The following is a 25386-nucleotide window of genomic DNA, read 5'->3' on the forward strand; positions in this document are numbered from 1 at the left end:
TTTTTACAAACGCTCCAGTGGGTATGCATCTTTTCATGCTTTACTCCCTGGATGAGATCTTTTTATTTTATTTTATTATCATAATAACACATTTCCTCGAGAAAGTACCCTCAGAAGATTGGATTTTTATTAAAATTACAGAATGAAACTTTTTCGTTAAATAATTTATATATTTTTCTTCGTAATTAAATGTTATGTTATCTTTCCCTTTTAATTAATCCGCGGAATTATTGAATAACTTTAATTTTAATTTAAAATTCCGGGTTAATTTAAATTTATACTCAGCAATATCTCTGATGAAGACGAAAGTTTCTACTGTGATTTTATAATTTTGCTTTAATTAAATACTTTTTTTTATTTTATCTTTCAACCGTTTGCTTTCGAAATTTTTTGGATTACACTATATGATAGTAGAAGTTCATAATACCACACAGTACGATGCAGTAATAATTAAAATAAAATAAAATAGACAATAACAAATAGAAGAAAATGACACAGCTTTAAAGCCAGTCGTAAATGAAAGCAACGAGCGAGAGACTTATTTCTGAGCCTTCAGCTGTAACAAAAAGGTATAGTAAAACCGAGACAAATAAAAGTATGAACCTAGACCGTAAACTACGTGAAAATGAGGATTGCAGGTGTGAAAATACTAAACTAGACTATAAAAAAATTTTGGGGTGAAATTGGTCCACGTTTTTACGAATGTCAGAAAGTTGGCGTAAAATCTGAAAATTTGGAATGTAATGATCAAGTACTCAACACAAAGTTCTCTTTTTTATGACTGTAATGAAAAATTAAGCCGTATGACAAAAATTTTTTGATATGCTCATATTTGTCTTGTTGTGATTTGATATGCCTATAACAGACCTGATATGGTCACATATGCCCATTTATGATTTTTTGAATAAAAGTAATGTTAGGAATCTCCGACAGATGTCAAATGATCGATGAATTGTCTTCGTACATAAGAAAAGAAATTAACTAGATTAAAAAAAAATATTCCTGAACCTCGAAAATCATTTTTAAGAATTTCATTGTCTTGGTTCAAATATAAAAAATTTAGAATTGAGAAATTTTTCTTGATTTAAGTGAACATTACTTGATTTAAGAATTTTCTATATTGATTTAAGTCTATGAAATTCTTAAAAATCAATTTCTTGGTTCAAGAAATTTTCTTTTTAATCAAATTAATTTTTTTTCCAGTTTAAGTTTTTTGAATTGTTTCAAAATAAATATCATTTTTTACCCTTCTAAGGTGCTTACACTGATAGAAGGATTTTTTTATAGTTAAAAATGTTTGTTAATATTTAACAAATCATTTATTAGAGACCACTTTTTAGTTCTTAATAATAAATATATCTTAGTATTTAAAAAGATTTATTAATATTTAATAAATGAATATCAGATTTATTAAATACAAACAAATCATTTTAAATGCTAAGAAATATTTGTTTAATACTAAAAAGTGGTCTCTATAATAAATGATTTGTTAACTATCAACAAATATTTTTTAATACAAGTAAATCGTTCTATCAGTGTATCTAATATAAATTTTCAGTTCAATCAATAGCTGAACAAACTTTTGTTCAATAGAACATGTTAATTAAAGTACTCATTAGGCCGAATATGAAAATTTTTTTACGAGTATGCTTTTAAACAACGTATTTTTTTCCGCAATGGAATTATTAACATTATGTCAAATTTCACTAAAATAAAATTATAAAAACCACGGTAAAAAACTAATTAATATCAACTATAAAATACAATTTCTTCTCCTAAAAATTTTTTATATTTTCATAATTTGTAATTTTTCAGCCCCCATTTGTCGCGGTAATTGAATCACCTCCGAACAATCTGATGCTTCACCTCTACTTTCGCCTGCGACAATTTGCTTCTTGTCACATTTTTTTCCCCGTTAAAAATACGTCTACGCCTCCACGCCGGAGACTCGGTAAACGAAGGAAGGTGAGGGGTGAATTGAGGCAGAGATAGACATAATATAAGACGGAGATAGAAATGGATCGCGGGTTTGCTACCGCTCCGATATAAAAGATTTCTTCATTTAACATTACCTCCATATGACACCACCCTACTATTGTTATTGTGGGGGGAGGGGGAGGGCAAGGCTAGTTAATGTTGAGCTCAATACTGCATAGTATACAATGTATAATACACCACATTATCGTTTCGTTAGATCTCGTTTGCACGTTCACGCGCTGTCGTCGGCACCAGGTCAAACTATTAATTAACGGAACTTTTGATCCGCTGATTTTCAAATACTGCGATAATGTCAATAGAAAACTTCATTTCGATTACGTTTTGATACCTTTCCTTTGTAGGTTGTAGGTATTGTTATTTGAAACACCGTGTTGCAACTAAAATGTTTAATGAAATGAATAAAAGTGAACAGTGACAGATTTCACTGGAGATCGCGTTTGACGGTCTTTAAAGGTCTCGCTGGAGGTCACGCTAGAAATGTTTTGCTGGGAGTTGTGCTAATGGTATGGCTGCCGGTCTCGCTCTGCCAGTCTCGCTGGTAATTTTGGCTGGCGGTTTGCTGGGAGTCTCGCTGGAGATCACGCTGACGATCTCGCTGGAGATCATGCTGACGATCATTCTGGAGGTCTCGCTGGTATTCACGCTGATGGTGATCTCCAGCGAGACTCCCAGATCGTCAGCGTGATCTCCCAGAAAAACCGTCAGCGTAATCACCAGCGAGACCTCCAGAAAGATCGTCAGCGTGATCTTCAGCGAGATCGTCAGCGTGATCTCCTGTGAAACCTCTAGAGAGACCGTCAGCGTGATCTCCAGCGAGACCTTCCAAGACTCCCAGGTCAGCGTGATTTCCAGCGAGACCTCCAGAAAGATCGTCAGCGTGATCACCAGCGAGATCGTCAGCGTGATCTCCAGCGAAACCTCTAGAGAGACCGTCAGCGTGATCTCCAGCGAGACCTCCAGAATGATCGTCAGCATGATCTCCAGTGAGGTCGTCAGCGTGATCTCCAGCGAGACTCCCAGAAAAACCGTCAGCGTAATCACCAGCGAGACCTCCAGAAAGATTGTCAGCGTGATCTCCAGCGGGACTCTCAGAATGACTGTCAGCGTAATCTCCAGCGATACCATCACCGTGATCGCTAGCAAAATTACCAGCGAGACTGGCAGCAATCCCATTAACACAACTTCTAGTGAAACGACCTCCAGCGAGACCATCAGCGTGATCTCCAGCGAGACCTCCAGAAAGACCGTCAGCGTGATCTCGAGCGAAACCGTCACTGTGATCGCTAGCAAAATTACCAGCGAGACCGGCAGCTATACCATTAGCACAACTCCCAGCAAAACGATCTCCAGTGATACCGACAGCGAGACCTCTAGAAAAACTATCAGCGTGATCTCCAGCGAGACCGTCAGCAAGATTTCTAGCGTGACCTCCAGCGAGACCTTTAAAAAGACCGTCAGTGCGATCTCCAGTAAAATTACCAGTGAGACCGGGAGAAATTCCTTTACGCGATCTCCAGCGAAATCGTCAGCTTGTCACTGTTCACTTTTATTCATTTCATTAAACATTTTAGTTACAACACGGTGTTTCAAATTCTCTTCTTTATTTATCTGAGCAGCATAGACTTGTATTTGTTTACAAGCACCTTCACATCTGCAAACTAACCTGTTTTTTTTTTGACATATTTTTTATATTTTCATATTGGATTAGCAATCTAAATTTTATTTTTTATTCAAGCTGCTGTCTTCACTTAATAGCGATAAACAAAAAACAATTTATTTATTACGACCAATCAGAACGCTTGGCTACGCCTATCTTCTGTCTCCCTCTTTTAAAAAAACGAAATTCTCGGCCCTAGTTATTAGTTATGACTTTATATCTAATAAATCATCATTTAAATAACTGTTAATTATTCCTTATATTTAAAAACCGTTCCAATATGTTACTCTCTACTAGCACTCATTGAGAGAAACCACACTATCTTTATTGTACGAAAAATGGTAACTTATAAATCATATTTCTCGTTATCAAATTGTAATTTTTTTAAATCGCTCTGCTTGGAAGTAGATATACGATAAATAATCGATCGAATATCATAGCATTCTTTCACAAATTTTCATTTTTAACTTCCCGCTAAGAAAATCGAAGATTTTCAAAAATCGGAAAGTTATTGTTTTCACCCCGTTTTACGAAAATCGAGTTTTCATCGAATCTCGACGTTTTGAGGTCCTAGGAAGCTTCCCTGACTATTCCCGCGATGGTGTCTGTACGTCTGTATGTGTGTGTGTGTGTGTGTGTGTGTGTGTGTGTGTGTGTGTGTGTGTGTGTGTGTGTGTGTGTGTGTGTGTGTGTGTGTGTGTGTGTGTGTGTGTGTGGATGTATGTAAACCTCTCATAACTTTTGAACGACTTGACCGATTTGATCGCAGTTGGTGCCATTCGAAAGGGATTGACCAAACTTAGATTTTGAATATACTTTGGAACGATTCAGACCGGTAGATTTTAAGAAATCGCAAAAAAACTACAAAAAAAATTTTTTTCAAAAGTGGTTTTTTTGGAATAACTTTTAAACGGCTTTACCGATCAATTCCAAAAAATAATAAACTCTTGACATAAAAAAACCACGTCGATCGCCACCAGTTCGGTCAAAATCCGTTGATTCGTTCGTGAGTTATCGTTGACGAAAGAAAACCGAAAAAAGTGTTTTTTTCGGAATCACTCCGAAATTTTTTGCTCTATCAATTTAAACTTGAAAATTCTTCGTGAAACTTAAAAATCTGCGTCGAATGCCACCAACCGCGTGTAAATCGGTTCATTCATTCAAAAGTTATTGCGATTTGAAAATTCAAAAAATAGTGTTTTATCAAATTTCTATCAAACTTTTGAGCTCAAAGAGCTCAAAAGCATACAAAAGCTATTTTTTGAGCTCGGAGAGCTCAAAATAATACACAAATTGTATTTATGAGTTCGAAGAGCTCAAAAACGTCATAAGTGCAATTTCAAGCATTTAGGTATAGAATTGGCGGGAAGTTGCAGGGATGGCCTTCAGGGTCAACCGTTTTCCTAATTTTTTTAGATTAAATTTGTTAAATTACAATGCTAGGGAACGCTTCTTAAGGTATCTGCGAGTAATAAGACTCAGGTGAAAGATATTTCTTATCAATTTGATAAAATATGTGAAGAATATAGTAATTTTTATAAAAAAGAAATATTTGAAGTGTAATAGAGTAATACAGGTTTAATTAAACTATAAATATTTTTGGTATTTTAGATCAACAATCACGATGATTTTTAAATAATACTAAAGGTAGTGTAATATATTTAATTAATGTAAAGTAGGCAAAAATTATCCGATTATAGTAAAATAAGCCCTGAGTATTATGATTTTTAGAATTTTTGATATCATTTCGTTTATAAGAAAAGTTACAATTTTTTGTTGATATTTCGAAAAAATTATTACGTTAAAAATGCCATAAAAACGTACACTAGTCGAAGATGTCATTGGAAAGGTCGGATTAACATTTTTTTGCAGTACACGGAAAAAAGAAAACTCGAAAAATTACAATATATTATGAAACGTGGCGCTTCGTGATGAAAACTGGAAAAATTACAGTTTCAGATTTTAATTATTACAAATATTATAAGAATTACATTGTAGAATGTAATATTTACATTGAAAGCTCTGAAAATTAAATTTAAAAATTGAATTTAGAAAAATGTTATTCTGAACTTTAATTTTTCTAGTTTTGATTACGACGGGACCGATTTTACATTTTATTATACTGTAATTATTCCTGTTTTCTTTTTTCCGTGTAGTTATGATCTAGGAATTTAAATTTGGCAAAAAAAAATCATCAATATAGGGATTTTGATTATTTCTGGGATAGTTACTAGAAGGCATAAGAGCGTCAAAAAATTAAAAATTTTTAAATGTCGTTTTTTTATGTTTCTCTCAACTAAATTTATACTTTTAGATAAATTTACATCGATTCCTAAAAAAAAAAACTTTTGATAAGTCTTTATGGATTCTGGGTGCCCTATTTCAAGACTAAATAAGATATTATTTAGTAAGGACTAAATGAGAATGTAAGATATAATATATAATGTGATATATAACTAGTGAATCAGTAGTTGATTTAGAAAAAAATTAATAAATAGTTGAAATGGCTTTTCGAACACGTATAAGGTGTAGACTTCATGGGAATCAGAGATCGTGAACTTGAAGATGTGTTTGCACGTGATATGTGAAGGTTTGTGAAGGTATGTGTGCTATGCTATCAGGGGTTTTATTGTCCGGATATTCGCGTCCAAGTGAGCGATTCTCGTATCGATATATCTTTGGTAGGATATCGAACGTGATGAAACTGGTAATATTCGGATACTCGGTACAGGTGTTAAACGACGTGTCAACATATAAAAAATATTTTTATTTATATACTAAATATTTTCATTTATTTACTATTCAAATTCTATTGATTTTTCTATTTTTTTTTTTTTTTTTTTTTTTTTATTAGAAAGTTATCATATAGTTGCGATAGCCGTCTTACGAGTTTAATAAGAAAACATTTAAGAGAAAATTCTGGTCATTTTAGAAAAATAGTAAATTTTTTTAAATTAATAAAAATTTATATTAGTATTTTTATGATTGAGAAAAGTAAGTTTTTCTTGAATAGTCGTGGTGGTAAATTTTTTAATTTAACGTAGAGGAAATAAAAATTTATAACGTTTGATAACTGATGATAAAAAAAGCGAAAAAATTGTAATAAACAAAAAATTTAACATCTCCTTGAGAAAAAATATTGAGTTGAAGGAAATTGCTTGATTTTGATGATATTTAAATATTTTACAGCAAACAAAATCTAGTCTATAAAAATTGCCGATATAAATAGAACAAGAAAATATTTTTAAATTTTTGGACTGTCGAAATTGAGTTCCACACCGTTGACGAGTTGATTTGAGAACAACGTGAAAACAATAGTCGACAGATGTGTAAATCACGAATACGACATTTTTCATCAACAGCTGTGTCTAACGAACTGAATTTTTCTCTTCGTGCAAAGAATTTACACCGGTGATAAAATCCAAACAAATCAGAAAGTAAAAAAGCATACCGAGCACCGATAACTGTGAATAGTAAAATAATCTGCGATAATTTTAGTCAGTTAAAGCGGCAAATTACCCGACCATTAAAAATAAATGATTCACGTAAACAATTTTCTACGCGATTGGTCTGGAATTGGCCTATTCAAACGTTGAACGAGTTAAAAGCAATGCAACTTTAAGCTTCTACTCAGGTAACTATGAAAAATTTAGTGCGTGGCTGCTTCGAGTGAAATACGATTACACCCAACTCCTGCCGGCCTGCAATCACGTTTTACTCCTTGTTGCCAGATATACTGTCTTAGATTAAAAAAGGTACTTTCTTGCTGCACTTCAATGACTTGTTAATCTTTGAAAGCTAACTCTGACCTATTCTACTTGATTTATGGCGAAGATGATGCACCTCATATTGATGTTTCATCAGTTGAGTAAATTTATCTTAACCGAAAAAACTCTGGTGTTATATATGAAGAAATAATGTTTTCTGAGTAAGGATGTGTGTTTATGTTTAAGTTTGAAACGATACTTGGAATCACATTTTCACCGATGGAAGGCTTGTATTATATGAAAATATCTGACTCGTTGAGTTTATCTAACTTATCCTTGTGTATTAGTATCGATTTAAAACTCCCAAAGCAATTGATGGAAGAATCTTTTTTTTGTAGATTTTGAAAAATACTTTCGGTTCAAAAGTTTATACATATGAGATTGATAAATTGATATATGTGTTTTATAAGAAAATTTTAATTTTATCTATTTTATCAGAAAATACTTATCGAAATTTGAGCCTTTAATATTTTTTTTTAGAATTCGCGAGCCGAAATTTCCAAAATCAATATTTTTTAAACTTTGTTTTTTTATATCTCGTCTCACGAGTAATGTATTCGAGTGTTATAGGTAATTTTTGTAGAAAATTGAATACCAAAAAAGTATCTTATGATTTTTCGATAAATTTCTTTATCAAAAGTTATTTCAATTTAAAGTTGGACATATTATTAAACATCAGATTTTCTTTAATTTTTTGGTGAAATGATTACGATCAAAAATTGAAAATAAATTTTAACAAATAAGAAATAATGTATTTTTCACGCAATCTTGAATGCATTTGTATTTCTGCAAGGTTTTGGTAGATTTGATAAATTTACTTCAATTTCGGCAACCGAATGGTCTTGTTATATTTAATACTAGCTATTACTCGCCCGCTCCGCTGGGCGCTTTATAGAATTGCATTTTTAGATCTAGACTTGAAATTTAAATAGAGTATTGTTTTGACTTGCACAGATTCCCAATTCTATCGAATTGGCATGCACCTTTTATTCATGTAACTATTCTAGCTAATATTCATTGTAACTTTCAATGTGCAATCATTATAACATTCCCGTGTCTTTCTTACAAAAATCAATAATAATTGATATGAAAAAAAAAATTTTTAATGAGCATTGAAAGTTTCAGTTAAAGAAATTGCAGATCTCATAAGTGAAGAAATCTGCCTAGTATATAAACATAACCAATAGAATTAAAAACTTTATTTTAAACAAATGATAATCGAATAGAATAAATTTAGTTACAATAAAAATTCATTATTTCTAAGTCAAAAAAATATAGGTTCCGGATAAGTAATCACCACCATATCATATACTAAAACCTTCTCCGAAACACGCTGCATCTTATGGTATAAGTATTATTCCGATCGGTTCAGTAGTTTTCGCAGTATAACCGGACAAAAAAACCGGCTCTATTTATTAGTATAGATTTATTGACGCTATTATCAACGAAAAATTTTTATTTTTAATGGGTCAGTTTTAAAGTAATTTTTCACCAATTAAAAAAAGCTAAACTCCATTCACAAAAAAAATTGGCATAAATATTAATTAATATTTCACCGAATGATAATAACGAAATAATAAATAACGGAGAAGCAGGATAGAAAATATCGGACGTTTGAAATTAAGTTAGATTTGACGTTTCAAATGAAGTTAAATTTTTTTAGCAATGACATGTTGTCATCAAGATTTGGGCCACGTCATTTTTCTTTATTCACCGTGTCATTCTTTGTGTGGCAACGCGATCGATGCTTTTATTGGGCTAGAGTGATAGCGAGACCGCGGGAGATGAAGTGAGACAGAAGGTTGGAATATGATGAGAAGGGATGGATGTTGGTTGGCAAAGTCGACTGGCGCGATGGACAGAGGGATAAAGTGGTTTGGACTTGAGAGTGAAGTTTCCTCTCTTGGAATCTCCAATAGCCAATAGAGTGTGTGTAAATGTCTGCATAAAATGTATACGTGAATATATGAAGACGTATATATGTGTTACTATTCATTCGTTGCCACTCATTTTCCTCTAAATCTATCGAAAACTCTTCCTCTCTTTTTTTTTTCTTTCTCATAAACTTCACTATAACATCAGCACTTTTTTTTATTTTAAAATTCAATAATACGACACTCATTAAAATTGATATTTATGGATTAAAATTCTTCATTGTCTACAATACCGTTAATACAAATCAATTATTACTTTGCACATATTCTTTTTGTTTACATATTGCACTGGAAAAAAAAATTGAATAAATTTGAACTGAATAATTTGAAAAATAATTGAAATTTTCAAGAAAATGTTGTTTTTTTTCATAACCAAATAATATTTTTTTAGTGTAGTTACTCTGTAAATTTATACACGGAAAAAACTAATTTATAAAATTTACTCAGTACAAAATTAAATAATTACAAAGTATACACACACGCATAAAACGATTTTTTTGCCCTCCGGGCGGAAAGTGGCAACTTTCGTCCCGCTGCGCTAAACAAAGTTGCCGCTTTCCGCCTTCGTCGGACAAAAAAATAGTATACACTCCACGGGAAGTAAATAAGAAAGCCTCAGATCACATGTTTGTTGACCTCGGCTTCGCCTCGGACAACAATTACATGTGATCTGAGACATTTCTTACTTTACTTCCCTAGGTGTGTAATATACTATTGTTGATATAACAAAAGACTTGATAATTGAAAAATTTGTGTAGAAGCAGGAAAAATATTTCGTTATAAATATTTTCTATGCTTTTACTTTACTAAAAGGTATTCGTTTTTAAGTAGTTTTAAGTTGTTGTAAATTTAAGGATTAGACGAGTAACCAGTATTTCTAACATGCTGTCACCAGATGTCAAAATATAGTTACTCTGTAAAATGGTTAAGAATATTGTAGCTTGAGTGCGAGTGAGAGAACGAGCAAGAGTGTATGAAGTATGCAAGTATGCTGTTGAGAGATGGGGGTGAGAAGGGACCGAGAGGCCCAGGTAATTTTAAGAGATAATTTTTAAGGCAGTCTAATACCACCCAGGCTAGGAAACAGTTGTATGTAGTACTTCCCTTATCAATAAACATATTATTATACTTTTAATAAATATCGCGTCGTGCTGTAATTTCTTTTAATTAATATAATTCTAAAAATCTATATTTTACATTTGTTCTGGTAACAAATGAGTGTAGTTATAGCAACAAATCCATTAGTTGCATTATATTAACAAAATGTTTCAAGTTGTACTAACAAACCAATTCGTTAATTGACAAAGTCAATTTGTTGCCCTAACGAAATCATTTTGTTGCTGTCACAAAATGACGTTGTTGCTGGTACAAAATGATTTTGTTGCAATAAAAAAACTAATTTGTTGTTAAAATATTTTCCAAATCAGCTATAGCTGATTATAGCATATTTTTAAATGATGTATTCTCTTAATTACTTTAACAAATTGTCTTTGTTACTCCAACAAATTCTCTTTGTTATTTTAATAGTATAATTTTGCTGTTTCAACAAAAAAATTTGTTGTACCAACTAAAGTATTTTGTCGAATCAACTTAAAAATTTTGCTATCGTAACAAAACTCTTTTGTTGTTATAAAATATCAATAACTTTGTTATAACCTAAATTTTGTTGTTTAAACTTATAATTTGTTATTCCTATGTTAACAAATTCATTTGTTACCACAACATATCTTAGGTTTTCTTAACAAAATTTTTTTCTGCGTGCATCGAAAAATGTTGTGTCGTTGCGTCAAAAAATTTTGTGATAAGTACAACACTTTTTTGAGTTAATTCTCTTTACAGCCGGTCTCTACGATTGCAGCTTTATACTTCCCACACACAGAAAAAAAATGTTCTTGAATCAAATGTATAATTTTGAAGAACTTCATCTTTTTGATTTAAGTAAAAAAATTCTTAAACTAAGAAATTTTTATTTGTTTAAAGTAAATTTTACTTGATTCAAGAATTTTTCGTCTTGATTTAAGACAATTACCCTCTTCAAAATTATATTCTTGGTTCAAGAATTTTTCTCTTGAATCAAGTTAATTTTTTTTTCAGTGCACAAAAAACAATTTTGAAAAAAGCGCTCTGGTACGTAATAGATTTTTTAATTATAAAACGTTAAATATTTAACACTAATTTCTTTGACACAATAAAGCAAATTTTTTTACTGGATAAAAGTCAAAATTTAAAGTTTAATATTGAAAAAAGTGTTTTGTAGCATTTATTATAGTAAATATCACACTATCACTTTTTAAAAATTATAGTTTTAAGCAGCAAAAAAAGTACTAAGTTAATAATTATAGTTTGGTTTTTATCGTTGCGGTTAAAATTTACTATTTTACTTAAATTACTAAATATTATCGTTAGCAACATCAAATTTTAAACTCTTACTGTAGAAGTTTAGTAACCTTTCTTGATCATTTTTGCATATCATAGTATAATCTTTAGCGTGCAAAATGGTAAACATTGAAGTTGGAATTATTAATTCTTATACTTTAACATATTAAACATTCACATAGCGGTTATCGCTATTAAAAATGATATTTGTAATTATTTAAACAGTATTTTTTCCTTGTATTTTTAAAATGTTCGAATTAAAGAAACTTGCAATCTTAAAATTCACTAAATAAATAAATTTTTTTAATTCCAAGGTTTTTTATTTGAAGATAATAGACGCAATTTACCTGATAAGTCAAGTGTAACACACAGAGTCAAGATGGGACCTGCATGATAATAAACTGGTCTTTGAACTAAAGTAAATTATATGCGCACGTGTGATTGTGTGTGTAATACATAAGTGAAAGAGAAAGGGGATGATTCCACAGATACGTTGATAAATGAAGTGAGATAAAGTGACGCTCCATGTACAACGTGACTTGTTAACTATTAATTTATGCAAATTAATGCACAGTGAAATCACGCACAAACAATAGCATTTTTAGGAGCCCGAGCACGTGAATAAATTGACTTTTAGTTAAAAGACAATATTTACGTGTGTTAAATACTAATTTCAACTACAATCATGTATTAATTACAAATTTTTCAACGTTGATACCTTTTCTGTACTGTAAAAAGTTTTCTGACACGTAGATTTTCTACCCGAGCTTGAAAAAAATTTTATAATTTACTATTTACACGGAAAGAACAATAACCCACTGTACATCCTCGTATAGTATACTCCGTGGTATTTGTAGTGAAAAAAAATTTCAGACTATAGTCAATATCCCTCAAAGTATACTAAATTATTTTTGGACTGTACTCAGTGAAGTCTCCGATTTAATCGATTAATTTTTCGGGTTATATCGCGTAAAACTTCACGGGATATAATCTGAAAAATTATTTCGTGTAAATTAAATTATACTCTGTTGAAATTTGGATTATGCCCACGGTGACTCCGCCAATTTTTTTTCTAGCGCCTGCGCACAGCATTATCATATCTATTATGTATTTTAAATATTAGGTTAGTCAAATATTGTTTTAAATAATTATTACATACATCAAAAACATTTAAGGAGCATTAAAGCACAATTTTTCCGATAATTTGGGGTTAAAAAATTTTTTTTTCTTTTCTAAGACTCTTCGAACTTAAAAATGTCAGGCTAAGAAAAAAATATTTTTACATATCAAAATATATCAATGGTCACACACTCATATAATTCACTGATTATATTTTAATTAATGTCCAATATGCTGATTGACTATAACTCACAAATTATAAACAGCACTTTATGCGCAGGCCCTAGAAAAAAAAAATGGCGGAGTCACCGTGGGCATAATCCAAATTTCAACCGAGTATAATTTAATTTACACGAAATAATTTTTCAGATTAAGGTAAAAGCCCCAATAGATGATCACGTACCAGTATATGATCACTCCATGTATTTGTATATCTATATTCACAAATATACTGGTACATGATCATCTATTGGGGCTTTTACCTTATATCCCGTGAAGTTTTACGCGATATAACCAGAAAAATTAATCGATTAAATCGGAGACTTCACTGAGTACAGTCCAAAAATAATTTAGTATACTTTGAAGGATATTGACTATAGTCTGAAATTTTTTTTCACTACAAATACCACGGAGTATACTATACGAGGATGTACAGTGGGTTATTGTTCTTTCCGTGTAGAACAAACTTAATGAGATCTAAAATTAATTTGATTTTCTACAACTTGCTCAAAAGTAAAAAAAAAAAAAAAAATAAAGTTCATTATTTTTTAATTAAAAATGAAATTGCAATATTTTTTTTTATTTATTGCAATTTTCCGCTTAAAGTTTAGAGAGTAAACTTAAAATATTATATTGACATAAAATAGATGAGATTATTTTTTCATATGTATCAGACACTTCAGAATATTCTGCTTCAGTAGGCTATAAAAGTTTGAACGAATTTCGGCGGATATCTTGAAATTTAAGTTGACGTTTCCGATATGTGATTTGTGAATAATTCAGAAGCTCGAATTATTCAATTTAAAATATGAGTCCTCATAAATACCGAGTACCCAAAAAAAATTTACACTTTTGAGAATAAAATAGAAAATATTTATGATATTGATACCGATATACAGTTTATGAAAATTCAAGATAGTTTATTGATGTATGAATCGATCAAATTGCAAATACTGTGTAAAAAATATGTATGATATGTAAATATACAAATATATGAATTTTTTGTACATAGTACGAACTTTTTTTTTTTAATATCTCAACTTTATTCTATATCATGGAGTATTTTATTTACATACGTTTTATAAAAAAATGCACAGTAAAATTAACTTTTTTGTTAATTAAAAATTTAACCTTGGCTGCATTATCTTTGAATTAAAATTCAAATTTAACTTAATTGTGTTTCATAATTATGGAGATGTGCCTTTATTTTTCATTTTTTCGGTAAAATTATTGCACATACATATTTAATAATTATTTGAACATTTGAGCGAGTATTTTAGTCTATTAAATAAAAAAAATCAATTTTTTTTTTCATATTTACAAAATTTATACATTTATCAATATGTTCGTATAAGGATTTTTCAAAGTTTCAATTATTTACGAAATTAGAACTATTTTACTGACTTGTCAACTTTTGAGGGTATTTTTCCTGACAAACATTTTCTTAACACAATTGACATGATATTTTAAGTTGTAACTAACCGATTTACTTGAAATTTGGTATGAACCTTTACTATATGGGTGATTCTCTGTAAGGACATCTTAAATCTGTACAAAATTGTCCGACCAAATTATTTTTGATTTTATTAGAAAAAAAATTAACAAGGGCTACAAAACTATCAGCTTAATGATAATAAATAAACAGCCAATTTAATTTTTGTTTTTTCGATATTTGTGTGTTTTTTTTTCCATATAACATGACAGGGGACTGTTTGCCAGGGGACTGTTTTTTTTTATCAAATTGAGAAAAATCAAGCAATCTATTTTAATGCATTCAACTTTTCAAGTTCTCAATGAATGTTTACATTAATTAGAATAATATTAAGACTTATGGATTCAATTTTATAAATAGATTATAAATAAAAATACTTAAAAAGCGGCATGATGGCCGAGCGGACTAAGTCATTATCCCGTTAGTTCGTTCGTGCATCATGTCGTGAGGCGAGGGTTCGAGCCCCGACGGTTGTTCGAATAGTTCCAACACCAACTGTCGGAGATCGCTCCGGTAGCCGACTGTACTGGCATGGGTTTTCTCTGTGGTTTCCCCATCGCCACTATTTCAACAACCGATAGAAAGGGGTGAGGAATAGGGTAAATACAGTACAGAAAGCACAAGTCGGTCCACAGCCGCATTGAGAATAGAATTATGTGCGAAATGATATGTTGATTATAAAAAGCGGAGAACATGTTGATAATAAAAAGTGGAGAACATGTTGATAATAAAAGCGTTGAAAGATTGTGTTGATAATATAGAGCGGAGCATATGTTGATAATAAAGAGTTGAAAAAAGACTATATGCGGAAAAGCTGAGACAATTAGCCTTGTAAAAACCAGAAAACGGTATACAAGTAAAACTCATAATAATAATAATAAAAATACTTGCCAGGGGACTGAGTTTTGAAGTGGCCCAGACACATATTTCCAGCACAAACGGTGCTTTGACACTAAATAAAATGGTGATAAAGCGCTAACAAGCCTATGTTTATTAACTCAAGGCTAGTTAGGTCCTTATAAACCTTACAGAACATAAAATAGCAGGCTAGATATTTTTTTGTGACTTTGAACTTCTAGCAGGGGACTGTTCTTAAAATGCCTGGGATACACTTTGGTTTAATGAATTTAATGAAACAAATTAATTTTCGGTACTTTTTATTGAACAAGATTGTTAGTGAACTAATTAAGTTTATAAACGTTATAGACCTAATTATATATTATGGACGAATAACTTAAAATTTAATCTTAAAGTTTTAATTTTGGGAATGGGACAGCCCAGAGGACTGTTATTTCGGTGGTTTACGAATTTATAGCAAAAAAACCAAAATTTATTTCATTTTAGTTTTCAATGCTCCGAATAGAAATGTTTTTTTACGTTCGTAACAAATTTTTTTTAGTAACAAAATAACAATTTTTCCAATAAAAAAATGCCTGGGACAGCAAAAAACATCCTTACACAGAATCACCCACATATTACTCGATAGTTTCTAATAAAATTCAGTCAATATTTTTATTTTTGAAGGGGTTAAGAATCATTTTTCTATTTCGTTTCGGATGACAAGGGCTACAATCAAGTCAACTAGGTTACTTTACTTTTTTAATCCTCTACTTGAGCTGTCTGTCACTTTATTAATTTATAATCTTTTTTGTTGGTCTGTTTTTTATATATATTTTAAAAATATGAATAAATAAATGGACGGTAAAAATATTTCTGGTTTATTTTTTTATGGAGCTTTGAAAAATGACTTATGTTCGTGTCTCTAGACTAGAATATCTCCTTAAAATTTTGAATTTTACCGAAAATAAACTTAAGGATAAATGCAACATTAACATGTGACACATCGAATTCTAAAATTTAACATATCTAAGACCTATTAAAAAAAAACTGATAATAATATTAATAAATAATCCAAGATATGCATATTTACAGTTGACTGGTAATAAAATCTCTCAAAGCGTATATTTAAACTAAATGGCGTGAAAATAAAAAATGAGCAAAAAATCGATGTATGTGTGATATGAGCTAAAGAGTATGCTTGTTTAACAGATGAGTTGACGCTAATAAAAATAGTAACCTTTGAAAGTAAAGTAAGCAGACGACGATATGTTAGATAAAGAAATAAGAATTATGAGAATTATCTATTAATAAATATATTTGCTGAGTTGAAATAAATAATCGCTGAGTCAATTACTGTATCTCCGGTAGATATAAAAGCAACTTACCCAATAATCTTTTAAATTATACTGCTGAATAAACAATAACTATTTATCTTTTCATTTACTTATTTTGTAGTGTTCTTGTCACAAACCGCTTAGCTCAATCCATGTGGAAAATTGCTGAATTAAATGATTTTGGTATAATGAATTATGTAGTGTGATATACAGGTGGTAAAACAATAACTTTTTGCAGAAAATTATTATTGCAATCACAGTAGCTGTCAATTTTTTTTTATTTTTAGATATCATAATTGAATTTTTCATTATTGTAAATCTCGTTGTCAATGCCCGTAAAAAAAAAAAATTCTGATTCAAAATGAATTTAAGATTGAAATTCATATTTTGACACGAACATGAATTAGTTTTGAGATCAATCCAAATTTGAAATTGATTTGTAGGTAGAAATTAGTACGCCTGTAGAACTTTCGATCCTGCTTCAGAATTTTAATAAAGACGAGAATATTTTATATATAAAATGTATCCTAAATATTCTTAAGTCTTTATTAAAATTCTGAAGCAGGATCGAAAGTTCTACAGGCGTACTAATTTCTACCTACAAATCAATCTCAAATTTGGATTGATCTCAAAACTAATTCATATTTGAGTCAAAATATGAATTTCAATCTTAAATTCATTTTGAATTAGAATTTTTTTTTGTACGGGTGTTTATTTTATTACAGGAAAATTTCCGAATCTTTGTGAACGTTATAATTGTGTACTAACTTTAATTATCAGTTCTATTTTTTTTATGCGTCAATAATTTCAATGAGAAAAGCTTTGTTAATTTTTAACAATAATTAAAATAATTTTTTTAATCCGAGGCATTTCATTAATTTAAAATTAAAAAAAAAATTTTTAAGCAAGTTTTAACTCAATTAATTTACTTTCAAATGAGTACCTACACAAATTGGGTTCAACATTACAAATACAATTAGAAAAGTCCTCATCGATCCTACATCAACTTAAAAATTTATTCAAAGTCAAAGGTCAAAATGATGAATTTTTTACATTTATCCAACAATCTACACTGATAAAAACAATAATTTTGCTCAATTAACAATTTCTTGGCTCAAGAAACTCGCTGACGATCAAATATTCTATTATTATTAATTATTAATTTCTAAAGAGAAGAACATCAATATTTATCTTTGGATAATAGATAAACAAAAGAATAGCTTTATTTAAATTAAGTAAAAATTATTTTAATCAATTTAACAATTTCTTGAGCTAAGAATATATATTCTTGATAATTTTCAAGAACATAAATTCTTGTATCAAGAAAATTTTCTTAATAAAAGTATTTTTTTTTCTCAGTGTATAAATTTTATCATAAAAATAGATCAGATAAAAATGATAGAGCATGCAATTATTTACGAAAACTTCTTACACTTTTTTCTCTAAAAATAACCATTTTAAACCATAGTGATCATAGAGTAAAGGTTGTTGTTCTTCCATTCTAAAGAGCAAAATTGAAATAAAAAAATTTTTTATGTGGACAAATACTGAATAGTAAAAATCTCGTGATTATTTTCATCACACCTCCCCGCAACAATACAGGCTTATCTCTACTAACAAAAATTCGCTGTTTCCCCACGCCCTTGCTCCTACTTTGTTAATAGAAAAAAAAAATCCGGTTTAAGTTGAGGAAAAGTACTGGTTTAAGTTGAGGAAAATTGATTTAGATTGTTTTTAAATTGATGATAATAAATGGAATTGGTTTTATTATTTGCACAATCGATTATCAGACGTCATTATGTCACCTCGAACATCGGATTACTATTCGATGATCGGATATTGAGAGCTCTTGGGCATGCCTCGGGAAATGAGCAAACCAATTGGAAAACTTTAAACGATAACGAAAAAACTTGTTTACTTTTTCTACACAAGTATTACTCTTTACACTTTAGCTAATAGGAAATTGCTATCAATCAAGTTCTGTTAAATTTATTCTAATTATTTTCATTTTCAATTTGGTAACTAAATCACTTACCTTGAAAAAAAAAATAATAATAATTTTTTTGATTTCCTCCATTGAAAAAATTTATATCAAAGATATCATAAAAATAAATGAATAAAAATAATCCATAAAATATGGAGAAAAAAAAATTTTACAATAACAAAATTTCTGCCAATTTTCGTATACATTTTAACCATAATTGAAATTTATAAAAAATTTATTTCAATCTATAAAAAAAAAATAAAAAAATTATTTAGTTCAAAATAAAATTTTGTTAGATTTTCATACTTATTTTTAATATATTTAAATTGCAGATAAAATATGATAAATATATACAGTATTTAGCAAAAAGTTTGTCATTATAAATATATTTTTTATATAAATTTTTTTCATAAAAGTTCTGACAATTGTAAATAAATAAATAACTGAAATCATTAAACAACTAAAGACATAAATGATTGTTTTTCCTTATTTTATGATTAAAAATTAAGATAAAAAATATATTTAAAAGAAAAAAATTTTTAAATAAAAGCTTAATTAAAAAAAATTATTTAGTTAAATTAAGTGCAAACGTGCACAAATATTAACTAAAAAAATCAAATGAGTGTTTTAATAATATAAGTGTGAAGTGTAAACAGTGATCTAGCAAAAACTAAGTGTACCAAGGTTCTAATTATAAATATATCTATCGAACTAATGATAAATATAAATATAAATACGACAAATAGGTGACTAATAGTATAACAGGTGTCTATCTAAGGTGATTAATCATTTAACTAAAAATCTTTTTTATTTTATTAAAATCCCACCGTCTTTACGTAGGATACGGTCTCGGAAGTGGCCTCGGTGATGGCTCTTCTCAGCCTGGTACGCCGTGCTTGCGACAGAGTGCGCGGGCAGAGAACGACGCCTTGGGCGCCTCCGGCACCGGAACCAGATGCCGAAGCTGCGTTGAAGCTTGCCATCGGCGGCGGAGGTGTTGTTGCTGTCGACGTTGACGATTTGCACCACCACCACGGAAACTGAGTATGTGTGGTAACGCCCACGTTATTTTTTTTAAATATTTTTTTATCACTACCACTACTTTAAAATATTTCTTTCATTTTTTTCGAATCTCACTTTTACTTTCGAGTCTTTTCAATGTTAATTTTCTTTTTTTTGGAAAATGTGTAAGTTTAAATTATTACTTTGTTTTTATATAGATTGATAATACATAATGTATTTCATGTTTACAAAGTTGTATAATAATAATCTTTAAAGTTTAAACTCTTTCATTGACACGCTGGCTCGTCTGAGGAAGTAGAAAGTTTTGCTTTAGTCAGACTTGGTCAAAGTGAATGTAACTCGATAAATCAGAAAAGACAGCCAAGTTTTAAAGTTATCGCGGTAAAAAGATATAAAAAAGTTTATACCTTTGTTTATCAATTAGTTTTTTTTTTTTAACTTGTACTTGTGATTGATTTTAATGAAAGAGTTGCTTTTAAAGTTTTCTCTTAAAAGGTATTGTGTAATTTTCAACAATCATTAATAATTTATAACGATAAAGTTTAACTAAAAAGTAATTTAAATAGAAAAATCATAAAAAAATTTTTACTTTTTTTTTAATGATTCAATTTTTTTTAAACAATTTTTGATAAAACAAAAATTTCGAAATTTTAAGGGGGAACACCACTGTGACGATCGAAAAAAAGAGGTGATTTTCGGGAATTCTTTTGACAGGGATAATAAAGGAATTTGCGGATCGGATTTTTTTTATTTTATGAAGGGTACATTAAAGATTATTACCCTAAATTTTAATTAAAAAATATTTAATTATTACAAAGTTATTAACAATCTCGTAAAGCACTAGAAAAAATTTCCCCCTCCACGGTCGGTTCGATAACTCAAAAACGGATCATCTAAAAATAAAAAGCTAAATTGCTTTTTAATCAACAAGAATGTAGTTATCGTCGCACGTACGAAATTTTGGAAATTTTAATTTTTAAAAAAAATGGCGACTGATTGAATATTTTCTCACTATTCTTACTGTTTTTTTTTTGTTTTAACCCGGCTAAAAAAATTTTTAAAATAAAAATTTTTCAAATTCCGTAAGTGTGACGATAACTACATCCTTACTGATTAAAAAGCAATTTGGGTTTTTATTTTCAGATGATCTGTTTTTGAGTTATCGAACCGACCGCAGAGGGGGGAAATTTTCTCCAGTGCTCGACGAGATTGTTAATAACTTTGTAATAATTAAATATTTTTTAATAAAAATTTAGGGTAATAATCTTTAATGTACCCTTAATAAAATAAACAAACCCGATTCCCAAATTCTTTTATTTTCCCTGTCAAAAAAATTCCCGAAAATCACCTCTTTTTTTCGATCGTCACAGTGGTGTTCCCCTTTAATTCTCATAATAAATTAATAAATAAATAAATAAAATTTGAAACTAAAATAGAAGTTGAAAAAAATATTTTTTTTTTATGAAAAATTACACTGAAATTGGAGAACTTTTAATAATTTTTGCAATTTTATTTTTTTGAATGATTTAACTTTTTCTGAGTAAATTTTTGATGAAATAAATATTTAAGAATTTAAAAATCAAAATGTAAAACTAAAATTGACATTGAAAAAAAAATTTTTTTTCTCAGTAAATTATTGATATAAAAAATTTGCCGTTCTTCTTTTTTATTTTATGTTGTAATAGTGAATTTTTTTAAAAACTTTTTTCCAAAAAAAGGATCATTATAAAAATATTTAACTTTTGCGGTTGAATGAAATTACATTGCAATCAAAATTAGAGTACTTTCAAAGAGACTTAAAAACTTAGTCAATAGATGGTGGATTATTTGTATTACAAATAGTAAATTTACTCGAAAAAAAAAAAAAAAAAAAAAGTTCAGTTGTAACAAGAAAACATTGAACAAAAAAACATGACTAACGAGAGAAAAGTCAGTGTTAAAAAGGGTCCGAGACAATGTAAGTCACATCTCACAATATTAATGGTCACTTTTAACTCCAAGAACCTCGAAAACTTGTTGGTATTCGTGGTAGATTCAACTTTAATATAACTTTATTAAGTAAATGTAATTACAATGAAACTCCATCAAGTTGACATAAGTTAAATGTATCATTTTGACTCGTACTCTGGCCAAAAAATATTTGTTGAATTTTTATAAACAATTAAAAAAAAATATTCAATAAAATCCATTGGAAAGACTCGTTTAAAATAATAAAAAGTGAGATTTACGAGTTGCCTAAAATCTATAAATTCTGTATATCTAATTCTACTATGAATTGTGAATGAGAGGCAGGTTGGTCGTATTGGTTGGTATTGGTTCTGAGTTAGATATTTAATTAAAAAAATCAACGATTTTATAATCAAAGCTAAACTAAACTTATACACTGTAAATCCAAGTGTTTTAACAAAACACACATAAAGTGTTTTGTTCCTATCTTGAAGCATTGTAGTCACTTTTAAAACACTTCGATTTACAGTGTACGACGATAATTATTCAATTATTCAAATGGTATAAATCGAGGGTCAGAAAAGTAAAGAGGGAATTGTAACGGAATCAGTAACCGAATTTGCGTTAATTACCTCTCAAGTTAACCTTGCATATCAAGAAGCATCGATAGTAGTGAGAGGATCAATGCTGGAATCTAATCGTGTAAATCGACCGGTAATGTCCGAGTTGTCCTATAGTACCCAATAAATACAAACTAACAACATTGTACACAAAACTATCTGCCGCTCGTTCTGGCTATGCACCTCTAGTTTCTGATATAGATATATAGATGTAGATGGATCTAGATGTATGCATGTATGCATTCATGCATCTATGCATATACATATAGGTCAATTCATTGCCTCACAAAGTAAATGCTTTGAATATGTTCGATAACGAGATATACATATATACTTGAGAATTTCCACGAGAAAATAAACTTCCGTATTTCCCCTCGATCCTATACTACTAACAAGGCTTATATATCTACCTGCGATATCATCAATATTATTGTTGTTATTATTATTATTTGTTCTCATGACCTTGATGGTTGGTATCGAGACCTTCCACATTGTCCGCGGTAAACTTAATCGATCGTTAAAACCAATCATGTCTTTTTATTTATATTGTAGATATTGTTTGTATTTTTTTTGGTTTGATAAAAAAATGCTTTGGTTTTAAAATTTTTCAAAATTATTAATACTCAGTTCAAAAAAATTTTTTTGCTAATTTATTTTCAGAAAAAAATGAAATTTGTTAAAAATATTTCATCGTCTAATATTAAATCTTTTGTTATAAGATTTGTATTGAAAAAGTTTCATTTTATATACCAATTAATATAATGATAAATTTTTTATTTGATTTTTGCACTGATAGAAGAATTTGTTTATATTTAATAAGTTTTATTAACTGTTAATAAATGATTTTTTAACATCATAGGATTTAATAAATATTTATTAACAGTTAATAAAATATATATTAAATACCATTTATTAAATGTTAATAAATATTAGTTAACAGTTAACAAATATTTATTAACAGTTAATAAGTAATTTATTAAGTACAATTTATTAACTGTTAATAAATATTTATTAATGGTTAATGAATATTTGTTAACTGTTAACAAATATTTATTTAAAATAAAAAGCAAAAATAGCAATTTTCTTTTGAGATTCTTTATAACCCTATAGCTGGAATATATGATAATAATTAAATTCACTAAATAAATTAACGTTTTTAATATTTAAAAATATAAAAGATAATTATGAGCTGTGATAGATTTGGTATTTTACAATAAACGTTATTATAATGTAATATAATTAATGCAAAATAATTTATAAAGATGATTTTTGTTTATAAGCAATCTTCATATCATATGACATTGCAAGCGAAACAAATTCACTCAACAAAATATTTATTAACTGTTAATAAATATTTGTTAACTATTAATAAATACTTATTAATTATCAATAAATGTACTTTCCTCCCAAATAAATATTTTAAATTAAATTTAATAAATTAAATCATTGTCTTAAATAAATTAAATTATTAATAGTTAATAAATCCTTCCATCAGTGTGGTATTTTGTGAGACAATAAATTTTTTTTTGTCATATATAATAAATTTCATTTATGATTATCATTAATAACAATAAATTAAAACAATGAAATTTAAAATTTTGGACGTCAGTTTTTGAATTTTTGAATTTTCACGCCACCATTTTGAATAGAACTTAATTTCGGCCATTTTGTTATCTATCAACTTCATGATTTCTCTGTAAAATTGACCTTTTAGTAGCTACTACTTCAAAATTGTACACGTATGTGGAAAAAATATTGCGCGACTCAATTAAAGTGATTTATTTACGCTCTAAAATTTTTTGGTAACTCAGTTGATTCATTTCTCCACTATCCGTAATACCCTAAAGTAAGTTTGAATTTATACTCTCGTATGAAAAATTTATTAACCAAAAACTCTGGCGCAGTTTAATGCCGATTTATTAATGCAGTAGTTTAGAAAAAAAAAAAAAAGCCATCAATAAAACACACCAATTTCAGATTGTTTCGCTAATTGTTTAAGAATAATTTTCTGAACAATAAGAAGAAATAATTCATAACTAATAACTTTTGATTATAACTTTGTTCCAGAACGTGTATATGCTTATTGTAATATTGTTATTAAATAATCATAATAATAATGATGGTTATAACTAAAGTCTTCAATTAAACAACAACTATAAGTTTAATAAAATAGACACACAATTATTAATTACAAAACATTCAAACTGTTAATGGAAAGACAGTAAACAGATAAACATCAACATGATGCAGAAATACAAATACTGACAGTTTAATAATAATAATAATAATCACAATAACAATAATGAAATAATACATACGTACTATCAAAACTTATAACAATAATAATAAATTACATGTAAGCAATTATACTGATATACTTTAAGCACAAGTATATGCGATTATCTACTTAATAATTGTAAAACTTGAGGATCTCAACATTCAAGTGAGCGATAAAAATATTTATTTAAAATAGTTACTTTTGAATTTTACTAAATATTAATTTGTTTAATCATTTCTCACATGGAAAAAATTTATATGTCAAATATATTGAAAATATATTTTCAGATATAAATGGTGTATATATTACACCATTTACGCTGTGATACGTTCCATATTACGACAGTATGTATTAAATAAGAAGAAAATATGTCAAATATAAGTGAAATACATAAAAATATATATTTCTTTATTAAAAAGTTGATGTGACGTTTTCATTGTTGTCACTTTTCGTTGTTATGGTGACCACTTTGGCAACTGTTACCATGGCAATAGTCACTATGACAACGGTTACCATAGCAACGGTTACTATGGCAACGGTTACCATAGCAACAGCTATTATGGCAACGATTACCATGGCAACTGTTGAATATTAATAAGTTAAATTTGTAAAAATATCGATTAATTAAATTGCCGACGATAAACATTTTTAAAGAAGCGCGCAAAGCGCGTTCGATTTTCTAGTATTTATAAAAAATATACAATTGAAATATATTTCATTTAGGGGAGAAGGGGGTCAATTGAACCAAAAAAGTTTAGTAATTTTTTACTATTCGAATTAAAACTAAAAAATAATTTT

General features: G+C 28.9%; 1 protein-coding gene across 2 annotated transcripts in view; it reads right to left on the reverse strand.

The window, feature by feature from the left end:
* LOC123260754 (small conductance calcium-activated potassium channel protein) overlaps window positions 1–25386 on the reverse strand; it is a 230617-nt gene that overhangs the window by 140318 nt on the left and 64913 nt on the right. The window contains exon 4 of one of the 2 annotated variants that reach the window (XM_044722044.1): window positions 19548–19760. The exons of the other annotated variant lie outside the window; for it this stretch is intronic. Within the exon in view, the coding sequence (XP_044577979.1) occupies window positions 19548–19760 (213 nt within the window). The remainder of the gene's footprint in view (window positions 1–19547; window positions 19761–25386) is intronic. 2 annotated transcript variants of the gene reach the window in all.

Source organism: Cotesia glomerata, linkage group LG3, assembly GCF_020080835.1.
Source record: "Cotesia glomerata isolate CgM1 linkage group LG3, MPM_Cglom_v2.3, whole genome shotgun sequence".
NCBI classification, from domain to species: Eukaryota; Metazoa; Arthropoda; class Insecta; order Hymenoptera; family Braconidae; genus Cotesia; species Cotesia glomerata.